General features: G+C 43.2%; 1 protein-coding gene across 1 annotated transcript in view; it reads left to right on the forward strand.

Moving 5' to 3' along the window:
- The window catches only part of GAS6 (growth arrest specific 6), a 40,611-nt gene extending 29,136 nt beyond the window's left edge, over positions 1–11,475 (forward strand). Inside the window, exons 11-15 of the mRNA XM_035565574.1 lie at positions 2,792–2,956; positions 4,200–4,368; positions 6,053–6,225; positions 7,031–7,259; positions 10,895–11,475. Of these exons, the coding sequence (XP_035421467.1) occupies positions 2,792–2,956; positions 4,200–4,368; positions 6,053–6,225; positions 7,031–7,259; positions 10,895–11,046 (888 nt within the window). The 3' untranslated portion in view covers positions 11,047–11,475. The remainder of the gene's footprint in view (positions 1–2,791; positions 2,957–4,199; positions 4,369–6,052; positions 6,226–7,030; positions 7,260–10,894) is intronic.
- The last annotated feature ends 1,634 nt before the right edge of the window (positions 11,476–13,109 follow it).

Consider the following 13,109-nt stretch of genomic DNA (forward strand, 5'->3'; position numbering starts at 1 on the left):
ATCAAGCCCTTAGTTTTTGTTAGACCTAGATACTGATGGTAACTTTGTAGGTGTTGGGAGAAAACAGTAATTTTACAATTTAACTTTCAGGAGATGGGAAAAAAAGGCTATTTAAAAGGAAATTACAATAAAAAGCGCAAGTTTTTGGTCTCTTCAACAACAGTTGCATCATTTTATGAAAATGTGAAGGCATTTTCAAAAGTTCAGGCCAGCATTTCTACCTGGGTATATTCTGGTGTTGATCTTGCCTAATCTATTTTTAGGTGATCATTCCCAGCAGTGAAAGCACAAACAAGCAAGCCTCAGGAAAAGCTTTTAATACAGCGTTGTAAATATAATCCAGCCGAAAGAAGTGCCACATATGAACTGGTGAAAGTAGAGAATGCACTTGCTTTCTGTTTGTTTTGCATTTCCCCCCCCCCAAATTACCATTTTGTCTTCTTTTCAGTGTTTAATTTAGCGCTAGACTGAAGACAGTACGTTTAGCACAGATAATAACCTCCGTGCACTGTTAAATGTCCAAGCTTGAGGTTAAGCAATCGCAAGCAGATCTGTAACTCGGCTTTCACCCTGCGGCTGCCTGTAGCCCAGTCCCGTTGCCGTGCTGCCCGCTTGCTTCTCAGCCGAAAGCAGACAGGGCTGTGCACTGTGAGCTAGCCAGGGCAGGAGTCCAACACACAAAACTGCCTGCCTTTATGATTACACTGTATGGGAGCACTGAGCTACGAGACCTGCCCGCCTGGGAGTCTCCACACAGACTGCGGCAGGCAGCGGCTGGTTGCTCCTCGCAGCAGGAGGAGGGAACTGCAGCAGTCCGCTCGCTGCCGAAAGGCTTCCCCGTTTGGTCTGTGGGCGCTGGTGGCGCACCAGCTAGTGAGCTTCGGGTGTACGGAGCCACAGCTGAAACTGCCAGAGGGCAGCTTGAAGTAGGCAGAATGTAATTTCCTCAACTGGCATTTGTTAAGGGGCGTTAACCCCTTCTCCTGTGGAAGTTTCCACTGATTAGTGGTGTGGGTCTTTTGTATATTAACGATCAGAAGCAGTTAAGAACAGAAGCTATTTGTTTAAACATATAATCAAAATGCATGCCAATGCTTTAAATACAATCTAGTAAAATTGTAGAAGCCCTGGTGGCCCTGCAGGTTGAAGGTGCCCTTCACAGGGCAAGCACCGCAGGCTTTGCTGCAGCCAGCTCTCCCCGTTCCTGCTTGTTCTGTGTCTGCCCACGGTCTGTGCTAGGAGCCTCAGGATACAGGCACCCGAATGGGTTTTTAGTCAGATAGCCAGTGTACCTAGTGCAGTTTGGCTGTAGCTGCTGGGCTGCTGATGTTCCCCGCCCTCTGAGTGGACTTCGCAGCCTGCCTTTTCCCAAAAAAAGTCTGTTTGAGACTGCGTTGTGTGTCTCTATTGAACACAGAGCAGTGGCGTAGATGCTGCTTCAAATGAGCACACTTAGGGCAAGTAAATTCATGTCATAGAGGATACAGCATGGAGCAACACATCAGATGCAAGCAGTGTTTTAACAGCGTAAACCAGGCTGCACTGGAACCCACAGGAGAAGGAAGAAGGTTGATATTCTGTGAATAATCTCTTCAACTCTCAAATTTCCTTTATCTTCATCACCACAGACTGCAGTCCAAAGGGAGTGTCCAGGTATAAACCTGCTCAACCCTGCTGTCCTTTATGTTACAGCCACAGAGAGAGAGCCCAGCACGGATGATGGAAACAGTTTGGGGGTGGTCACTCTCAAAATGCACACGGAAATTGTGGGAAGAACAAGTGTAAAGTGCCACTGAAATAGGTACTCGGTTCTGCTCAGTGGCGCTCTGACAGAGGGTTTCAAACCCAGTCTCTGGGTTTACACCCAGGGAACAGAGCTGCACAGATGATGAGTGGGTAGGTGGGATATCTGCCATGTAGTGGGAAGAAGGAGGGCTGTGTTGAAGGTTGTGGACTGGCGGATGTGTGCTCCTTTCTTCCCTACAAGATGAAAGAAGTTGACTTCCTCTGCGGCCACAAGACGTCCTGTTGGCAGCAGAAGGCAGGTCCCATGGCAGCAGAGTCCAGTTGGCTGCTTCGTAGTGTTTGTGCAGCCTGGCCTCTTGCTTTCTAGCGAGGCACCTCGTCGTAGATCATTGTTCCCACGTGACACCACAAGTACAGCGATGCCATTAAAAATTACAACTAATTTTTTGCATTTTAGTGGGGATATAATCTTCCTAACAGTAGTTCTTGGGAGACATGGAGGTAAAATTTGCAGGGACCTTCTGAGAGAAAAAAATATTGCCTATTGGACATTTTTATTACCCTCTCAAATGTAACAACATCTTCTGTTGTTCTTTTTTCAGGGGTCAGTACTCAAAGACTAGACTTGTTGTGGCTGGAAGGCTTCTGTGTTATCCTTCGCTGAGCCAACAAAAGACAGCCTCTTATCTGTCCTTCTGGCTTTTCCTTTCACATGCTGTCGCAATAGGAAGTTTCTCATTAATAACTTGTTACTGCATTTAGATTTTGCTTAGAGCAAGCTGCATAAGTCACGTAGTTCATTCATTCATTCATCTGTGCTTCTGTTTTGAAGTAGCTGGGCTGTCTTTGCCACTAGGGCAACTCCAGGTTGCTTTCTAAAGACTTGAATATCGAGGTGGAATGTAGCTTAAAAGGTAAACAAAAGAGGCTTGGGGACAGAAAATATTTCTGCATAGTAGGGATTTTGCTAGTAGTGTCTGTCCTGTACTTGAGGCTGTGTGTCTTTTTATACTAAAATTATCTATTTACAATTTTACTTCTTCAGATCTCTGTTGAAGAACTCGAGAGAAGCTTGGTTATAAAGGTCAACAGGGATGCAGTTATGAAAATAGCTGTCTCAGGTGATCTGTTTACTCTAGACAAAGGACTGTATCAGCTGAACCTGACAGTAGGAGGCATTCCTTTCAAAACAAAGGACCTTGTTCTACCAGTAAGTATAGCATCAGCACTTACATTGTTTTGCATGCCTGAAGGGCTTGATTTCATCTTGTCTTGGGGTGATGTGGGTCCCTCCTGAGAGCAGTTCAGCCTGCCCTGACACAGGTGGCATTATCACCTCCTGGATACAGATTTCTCTCCACTGACTATAGAGGGAGCCTAAGCCAGTAGCAAAGGTGAGACTCCTGATTTTTTGATTGATAAGGTTGGGTGAGATGTATCCCACCCTTGGCCTGCAGAATTAGGACACAGCAAAGCTGGAGAGTGTGGCAGAGCCCTAGGAACTAATGGTGATCATGCTGGCTTGGAGATCTGGAGTGGCCCTGGCATGTCAGTGGACACGCTGCTGAGTGAGGGTAACATTGTGCCCAGTAGGTCTTGGATTGGTGTGGAGGGCAGTTTTTGCATTGTGACTGGGGTTTGAGCTTTGTGGGTATTCTATCACAGCTTTGTGCTCCTGGCTTTTACTCTTTTGGTTTTGTAAGACCCAAGGGAAAACAGGAGGCTGTTTTTCTTCACTTCTTCCTAATTCAAGCAGATAGAGCACACAAATGGAAGTTAAAGCGTCCTTTGGATGGGACTGGATGATTGCTGTGTTTCTGAAATAGCTGCTGCTCGGGCTATTTTGAACGTCCACCACACACGGAGTTGGCACCTTGAAACCAAAACTGGCATCCCCTTATTTTTAAATGAGGTGACGAGTTTGTGGCTCCATGACTGGGAGTGCAGCAGCTGAGGAAGGCTTCTGTTCCTCTCAGGAAGTCATTCAGGGCCAATGCTTGTCTGAAATGCTAAGCTAGGGGTGTGGTCTCCATATACGATTAAGGGCCAAAAACTCCTGAGGTTTTTATCCTGGCTCAGACACTTAATTCTGTCTGCTTCAGTTAATTTGGGATAATGGTTCTGATTTAGGTGCTTTTGCAAGGAGCCTTCTCTTTACATGCTGCCTCACATTTTAATGCTGGTGCAGGATAACAGCACAAGAAGCTGGAACAAACAAGGTGTGCACAGAGCAGGGTGCCCATCTCACGGCTCAGGCACCCCTCACTTAAACCGGAACACAACACCACCTACCATGAATCAGGTCCAACCTGTTGTGTGTCACAAAGGCTATTTGCAACGACACAAAGGATTTTGTTTTCCACGTTTGATATCGTAATATCCCCTGCGCCTGAAATCACTCATTCTTCACTGAATTGCAATTTAAGGTGTGAGGTACTGCTTTGTCTTCCTAGATAAACCCTCGACTGGATGGTTGCATGCGAGCATGGAACTGGCTGAATGGGGAGGACAGCACTATCCAAGAGACCATAAGGATGAATGAAAGGATGCAGTGCTTTTCTGTAGCAGGACGAGGGTCTTTCTATCCTGGTCGAGGTTTTGCTGTATTTAATCTTACTTACAGTAAGTACTTCATATTTTTATTGTCCTGCCATTAACTGTAATTGTTTAATGAACAGTTTGAAACTTGTATGCATGCCCAACTCAGTGTTGATTGATGCAGAAGCGACTGGCAGCTGTGGATGAGGAGGTATCAGCTGAACTTGTGGTTCATAGCAAAGGGGGGCCTGTGTATGATGGCTAGAGCCAATATGGACCTGGCCAGCACAGACGAGGTTCTCTCTGTGTGGTTCCACCAATGCATTTCACACCTGGGCTGGCTCCAGCTCATCTTTAGCCTTAAGGGCTTCCCTGTTCCTCTGTCAAGAGCGTAGCTGATTCCAGCCCTGACCACTGTCTTCTCCTGAACAAGGAGAGCTGAGAGCCGTAGTGCAGTATCTTGAGTTTATAATGGACAGAATATCTACGTTGCCTGTAGCAAAATGTCCAAGATCAGATTCACTTTTAATTGTTGGGTGGTATTCATAACACCTGGGACAAACACACTCAGCATATCACTGATAGAAGTTGAATGAAATTATCCTAGATAGAGTAATAATTAGTTTCAAACCACACTTGGCCATACTAATATAGCACTTAGAGAGACACGTTCTCTGAGTTCTGACTTATTCTGTTTGTTTATATGTGTGATCAACTGTCAATATTTTTAAACCTATACAATTCTCAACCATCTATTTGAGTTTTGTGTGCAAGTTCTCCTCTCCAGAAGCCTTCTTATGCACCATTATGTGGATTTTTCTGCTGTGCCATTATAAATGAGGGAGTATCAGATGTCTGTCATCATTTACCACACAGATTCAAAAGCTGCAATGTACAGACAATGCAGTATCTGAAGTGCAGATGAGAGCACTCCACAGAGATGAGTCCTCAGAACCTGCATTTTTATATCCGTTTTTCCTACAACAAATAATCCACCTTTGTGTTTGTTTTGTTTCGTTCTTTTTTGTTTGTTTTGTTTTGTTGTTGTTTTTGTTTGTTTGTTTGTTTTGTCTTTGTAATGGTAGCTTTATAAAGAACTTATTTATAGTATTCCAAAATGCAGTGAACCAGCATAGCTAATACTGCCATGCAGGGAGGCTGCAGAAGCAATGGTTTTTCTAGCTGGCATCAGATTTTGAATTACATGAATTACATACATCAGTAAGCAAGATGCCAGCAAGTTTAATTCCAAGTTCAACAGATGAGATGCAACATCCCATGCTTGTGATAGGGTGATGATCAGAAAGTGATTAGTCAGTGATCAATGTAGTATACTTATATGCTTTTTCAGTTTAATACAGGCTTTTATAGAAGTGTATGTCAGATGTGGACTTAGATTACTCATGGCCTTTTGGCAGTCAAGTACCATGTAAAAATTGGGTGCCCTATGTTGCAGCAGTTCTTCGAATGTGATGGATTGACAGCCATGGGAATTTGAATCTCGTTGTGATAAAAAGCTTAACCTTGTGTTTTGACTTCTGAAAGGCAACAGAATGCAGAAGGTAAAAAAGAGGGAACTGATGCCATTTTCTTCTCTGATTATATGTTCAGGTGCTTTAGCATTTTTTTGAGCAAAAGGAATGTGGCAGTCTCTCCACATGTTCATCCATCTATCCTCTTCTCCGGCCAGAAATTGCACATTCTACCATTTAACCTGATATTCTTACGTTTGTCTTGCTACTTTTTTTTGTTTTTTTTTTTCCTGTAGTGCAACCTTCTTCAGGAAATGAAACCAAGACAAGTTGGAAAATAGAACTAAACGCTGCAATTCAACCAGCAACAGACACTGGTGTGCTCTTTGCTCTGGTTACGGAAGAAGCATCTGTCCCTTTATCACTATCCCTGATTGACTATCACTCCACAAAGAAACTGAAACAACAGGTATAGATTAAGCATTTTTCTAGAGGAAGCTCCTTGCTGTTTCCTGGAACCTGAGAGTCATTATCAAGAAAGAGCTGTCAGGTTCCCTGCCTGCCTACTTATTTGGGCCCACCACTTCAGAACGTGGTCTGAGACTGGGCTGCTTGGCCAACACTGAAGTTCTGCCCCTGAGGGGGGTATGTGTTAGACGCTACTTGTGAGCTCTTTGCAAATGTGGCCTAGGTAAAAGATGGAACTGGTTTCTTGAATGCCAGCATATTTTGTTAGATTTTTCTGGCCTAGGAGCTGTTTAATGTCATAAACTGAGAATTTCCATCCTCTGGAGCTCTTCAGAAATAATCCCAAGGCAGACAAGAGACAAGTTAAGGTGTCACTCCAGATGCTGTGAAAGGTCAGTTATGATGGAGGGCTGAAGACACTAATCTAATTACATTCAGAATGAAGGGCTAAATTCTGGCATTACATGAGTATAAATAAGGAATAATTTCACTAAAACTCATCAGCCAACTTTTCATGTACAATAAACAGCAGCTATGGTGTACTTAACGTCCACCAAAACCTACTAAGAATTCTCTCATAGGAGAAAATGGTTACAAAAAGCAGTTAGTTCCCCTCATTCATAGTTTTTTCAATGCAAGTGAGTTCAGAATATGATCAGCAATAATAATAATAATGCTAATTTTCTCGTGGCTCTGCAAAATCTTCATAAACAAGGCCACAATGGGGTCATCCTAGCCCTGGATAAGTGTGGAGAGGTATATTTCAGCTCACTGCCTCTTTTTTTCTTCTTTCCCCTGCTGTCCAGTTTGTCATCTTGGCCTTGGAGCACACAGTTGTGTCCAGACTGGCAATAAATCTCTGTGATAAGAAGGAACACTCTGTGGACATCCTTGTCAAGAAGGACCAGTTATCCCTGAGGGTAGATGGGATGGCAGGAGAGAGTGAATTAAGCGCTTCTGAGTTAGAGGACGGCCTGTCCATCTTGGAGAGCTCTTTGCAATCAACAGTGAAGACGTATGTGGGAGGATTGCCAGGTGAGCATCTAGTTTCGTAGCATGAAATACAGAACCCCACCTCACTGAGCCGGCGGTCAGGAAAACTGTTCCCATTCGTTAAACCTAGGAGCTTCATTCTCTGTTTCTGCTTGAGCAGGCTTTGTCTGAGATGCAGACATGTGTGATCTCAACAGAAGTGAGGGTGTGCTTGATGTTTATTTGTTTTGTTTTGTTTTTCATCAATGATTGTGTCCTGAGGACAGGTGGAAGCAAAAATAGAAAGAGGAGGTTTTGCTTAGTCAGCAATAGGAATGATTTTTCTGAAGGGTAGCCGCAATGCCTTAACCATGGTAAGACCCATAGGACCTGTACCACAAGATCCTGCAGTTTTTACACAACTACACATTCATTAAGTTAGAACATGCAAGCTTTATGTTGTTACTTAAGCACTCCTTGTGAGGAGATCTCATCCGTTCTCCTCCATAGACTTTGTATATCCCATCACCTTTGATAGGAAGTTTCAGAATTGGTCCAAGAACCCACTGTGAGGGCTAAACATTTCATGCCATAGCACACAGCACCTAGCTTCCCAACCTGCCAAAAATATATGCACAGGTTTTCTGCCCTTTTGTCTCTAAAATCTAATCTCTCAGTCTGACTCCTGTCATAGACTCCTGAGTCACATTGCTTTGACTGAAGCTTGGAAAGCCCAATGTGCTGATTCTCCCTGGCCGATGTTCTCTTTGAGCTGAACACAGCAGTCCACAATTAATTTATTTCCTCCCAGCTGAAGATACTTAGAGCACAACCAGAGGCCTACCACAGTTTATAGCTTTGGTGGCTTTTCAGCTTCTTGAAAGAGATCAGTTTGCTCCTCTGTTGTGAGCCTGGAAGATCAAGCTTTCATCTGACTCATGAATTTTGGCCAAACTTTGGGGGTTTGTCTCTTTTTCTGGCTAAACTGGTTTATCAGTCCCTAGTGCTGAGGAATGCAATTAAGGAAACACTTGTGTTTGTGACACATAGCAGTCCACCCTATTTTGTTGCCAGCAGCTAAGCAAAATCTTGCCCTTACTCGCCCAAGCAAGGGAAAGGGAGCAGTGTTGGCCTCTCGGTAGGTTTTGAAGCAGTCAAGCTGGAACAGAGTGACTGAGGCGCAGTGTACGCTAGGGCACATGGCATGACTGTTGCCACCATGCATGCAAGCTTACAGAATATTTATGCCAGTGATGTAAATAGTTCATAGTCACACCTAAAAGGGGGAGGAGGGACGCTTTGGGGAGTTCACACGCTGGCAGGAACAAACAATGCTGAGTCCACAAATGTGGCCTTTTGCACTGTGTGACAGTGCCATTGTACAAGCAAGGGAAGTAACCTGCTTTCTTTCAAGTCGCTCTCGAATGCACAACTCAAAACCAACTCCATTCTGTAGCTGTCCTGAGTTGTCTGTGGTTGGCTCAGACTAACTGTACTGGGTGAAAGACGGTTTTTAATTACCTAGGACTAGGTGGGAAGTATCATAACTATTGCTCTCAGACCCAGCTGGCTTCTGTAGATTTAGCTGCTTTCACCCTTTGATCTGTTGTACTCATCAGCAGGACTTGCTGCCTCTGGTCTGCTTTTACCATCGAGTGGAACCCAGCGCTTGCGCTGAGAAGTGCTGTTCCTTGCCAGACGAATAAACATTTCAGCACTTTGGTTGGATTCATAACTCTGGGTTAAATAACTGTATCAAATGGTCAGATCTAAGGGAGTTTGGCTCATTCAGATTTTAGTAACGTTATTTTGTTTTTGTTTTTTTTCCCCTGCTTCTTTACCCTGTGGAAAAGAACCAATCACATTTAATCTCTTTATTCCATTTGCAATAAATAAATAAAGAATCCTGGGTCAAAATATGCATTATGTCCCATACTAAGTACAGGTAAGATTGCAGGTGTAGAAGTATTGTTTAGAGTTTGAGAGGCAAGAGGGAACTTATAGGCATTTACTAGCTTTTTATGGTATTTTCAATTTGGATAAATCCTGAACTATATAATTTATATGATGCATAGACATTTTTCCAGGCAATGTGTATACCAAGCTGGTAAATGAGCCTTTAAACAAGCCTTCTCAGTCTTTACAGGACCCCAGACAGATCCATTTCTAGTCACAACCGAAAAGTATGTATTTGACCCAATTTGCAATTGTAACATACAAAAAAAATCCTTTTTATATTTATGTTTGACAGTATCTTATAAATCCATCTCATCCAGCCCATGTTGTCCTTCGTTAAGCCGTGTGGCACACGTAACAGCAATCTGCATGATTCCTTAGATGAGTTCAAGCCATGAGGCCAACATTGTCAACTTTTCTGAGTCAAAATTTAGTTTAAATTCATGTGAGGTACCATAACACAGAGGCCCACTTCTTTGTAAGAGTCCAGTTATCTTAAGCAGACTCCAGAGATAAAATTTGGTAAACAGGGAGGAACAGGAAATAGCTGAAATCATTTGTTTAAGCAAGCTCCAAGCGATGGTGTTTTTCAGCCAGAAAGCTGAAAAATTTATAGTATCTATTTGTGGCTTACAAATCCCACACAAATACTCTTTCTCTCACTCAGTCCTGGAGTCTGCCTCAGTGTGAGCTGTGTTTGATTACATCAGTGTTGAATTTGGCCTGGCAGAACCCTTTAAATGGCATATAATCTCAGACCAACAGGACAACCTATTGTTCACGTCGTCCTTGCTTCAGTGTAGAGATAAGGGGCTTGCTTTGCTACCTGCCTCACTGGGAGGCTGCCTAATCTTTGAGACATTCCTTGCTTTCCATTGCACAACCAGCACAGCTGGGTCAGCTTTGGGTTGTAAGTAAGCTAATAACCTTCGGGGAAGGGTAGAGGACACGGTTCATGTTAAATTTTTGTTCGTTTATTTAAGGTCAGTGTGTAAGCGATGTTGCAGAAGTTAGTAATAGCCTTGACTAATTTCTCCTAGTCTGTTGGATTGTACTTAGTTTCTTCTTCCTTGCTATTTGTTTTCTGCCTCTCGTAAACTGATTTAAAGGATGTCACCAGTGGATCTCCATAGAAAAAAATGTGGCATTAGTCTTACCAACTCTGTATTGCAGCATCTTTCTGGTGAATGCCAGCAGCCTCCTCGTGCTGGTGATACTCGGCATAACCACAGAATGGGAAAGGTGGCTGCAGCAAGTGGTAGATGCTGGGTATAGGAGGAGCCTTCCTGTCGTGTTCATCCTATAATATCTTGGCAAATATTTTGGAGAGAGGAATGACATTACAGGAGGCTGTAACAACTCTTCTGAAGACCATATAGAGGGAGAGAAAGACCAACATAGTGGGAGAGAAACCATCGAGATGGAAAGCAGCGTGAACACGGTGTTTCTGGCGTGAGTGGAGTGAAGCCTCGCTGCTGGGCAGCAGCATGGTCTCGTCAGTGCTGGAAGCCTTGCACAGAGGCAGAGCAGCTGGGGAAGGGTGCAGTGCACAAGAGCAGAGGGCATTCTGCCTACGTTTGGGATCGTGCTCTTGTGTTCTGGTGAGAGGGGCAGGGGGAAGGCAGAAAGCCTGGCGCAGAGAAGGGGTCAGTTTGAATTTACTGATGATCATCGGAGCGTAGGTAGGACATGTGTTCGTGCAAAACAGGCCTCCAGAGATGCTTGTCTCCCCTTTGGCACAGATGTTCCTGTCACCTCCACTCCGGTCACGGCGTTCTACCACGGCTGCATGACTGTGAAGCTGAACAGCAAGGCACTGGACTTGGACGAGGCACTGTACAAGCACAGCGACATCACGTCACACTCTTGTCCTCCAGTTGAGGCGGGTCCGTAGGTACCACTGCAATGCGAAAGTTTTATACTAGGAAACTTTCAATGCTTTTCTTTTTTTTTTAAAGATATAAATTATTCAGACCTACCGCACTGCGTGTATAGTTTCTCTTAAACACTGAAGTTATGTAGGAGCTACTGATCCTTATGTCAGATTGATTATTGAAATACTCCTTTGCTTTGAGGTTTAAAGGTTGTAATATATTTGTAAATAGTTCAGAAGACTAATATTAAATAAGCCAAAAGTACAGAATATACCTAAATGAACGTCATGTTTAAAGTGTAAGAGACAGTTCTATCCAGAATGTGGAAAACCTGGTAATATATGAGTGTGGACTGGAAGAAAAATAATAATTCTGTATTATTTTTATTACCAACACTGCTTTCTGATTTGCAAAGTATGAGAGAATAAAATATTTACATACAAGTTTTTAATTTACCTGTACTCAAATTATTCTGTACTCCGCTATTTGGAGATGATGACTCAGGCTATGCCTGATGTGGAGATTACACTAGTGGTTGTTTTTTTTTGTTTGTTTCAATTTGTTTGGAGGCGGGGGGTTATGTGTTTGTGTCAGTATTACATATCCTTGGGCTGGAAAGCGTACGGTTGCTGCTATTATTATTGCTACAGTTTTTCTTTCTGGTACCACAGATAGAAGACTCAGTTGTGACCTTTAGAAAAACTCTTGGTCAACAGAGAATGGAAAAAAAACTGGGTCAGCAGGAAACAATTAGAAGAAAAGACTCATAAGCTGAAAGCCATATGGCTTTTGTGTCAATAACCACTGAAGCAAATGATGAGGTGTTGAGAATTGGGAATATTAAGTGGTGATGACATTTTTTTGCTGCTTAATTTTTAGGTTGGCTCATTCACCATGAGCCTAACGGGAGCACAGAGGCTTGTGATTCTGAGAGTTAGCCAGGCTGAATTGCAGTGCGGTGAGAATATGCTTGTGGGTTTACTTGGGAGAGGCTATAGAGCCATAAAGTGAACTTAACTTTCAAACTATCCTGGTGCTGCTGGGGCAGGCTTTGCCTAGCCTGCTTTGAGGCAGTTGAATCTTGCTTTATTTTTCCTTGCCTTCCAGTGGGTTAAAGAAACGAGAACGAGAGGTATGCCGTGGTGGATATCTGAACCCTGGGTGGCTAAGGTCACTATGCTTCACAGGGTTAATATGGAAAAGGTCTAATAGAACAGGGTTTTTTATAAACTGTTCCCAGCCATTCTACACCGTGTTTTGCCTAGTCAAATGCGGAGGTGATGGATTAACCTAATAAACCACACGCGACAAGGGAAGTGACCAAGGTGTGGAGATGTAACTGTCCCAGAGGAAAGAACAGAGGCAGGGCAAGACTATCCCAACTGTATCCCAGCTGACAAAAGTTTTTTACACTCAGGAATGACCAGATGCCAGTTTGGAAGGATAATTGCTAACTAGACAGTAATAACAGGGACAGACTCACTGGTGGACTGTGCATGGATAGGAAAACCCAGAAGTAGTTCTATGGGTTCACTTTTTGTTATTGAGCAAGGGATACTAAGTTATGTGCAGGAGTGCTTTCTGTTATAGTCAATGATTCTGGATCAACTTGGGATGTGATGGAGAACCTAAGAAACATCAGCTTATTATTCCAGTGAGAGCAGGGAATCCTGAGGGTATTGTGGTGGATAGCACTTCTTCTGTGTGGTGGTTTGTTTTCTGTTTGTTTTTCCTGGTTATTTTAGTACTTCACCAAAATACGTCTCCCATTCTTTTAACTTGGAGGAGCTCTAATGAAAACAGTACAAACTTGGATGGCACCTACTATTTCTTAAACCAAGTAGATGAAACAAACCCCGTTTTACTTTGTTCTTTTCAAAGGAAGCATGTTAGCAAAGCAGTCTTATGTCTAGCATTTTTTGTATAGTTTCTGTGGTAGATCCCAAAAAAATAACGTGGCATAAATGAATCACAAATATGTCTGACCTTTGTGTTAATGTAAGTGGTACTGTTTATGAAGCCAGATACTGGAAACGCGAATCTTGTGGTACATTGTGGTAGTCTGCAGTTTCAGGCTTAGTAT

This window comes from Cygnus atratus, chromosome 1 (genome assembly GCF_013377495.2).
Source record: "Cygnus atratus isolate AKBS03 ecotype Queensland, Australia chromosome 1, CAtr_DNAZoo_HiC_assembly, whole genome shotgun sequence".
NCBI classification, from domain to species: Eukaryota; Metazoa; Chordata; class Aves; order Anseriformes; family Anatidae; genus Cygnus; species Cygnus atratus.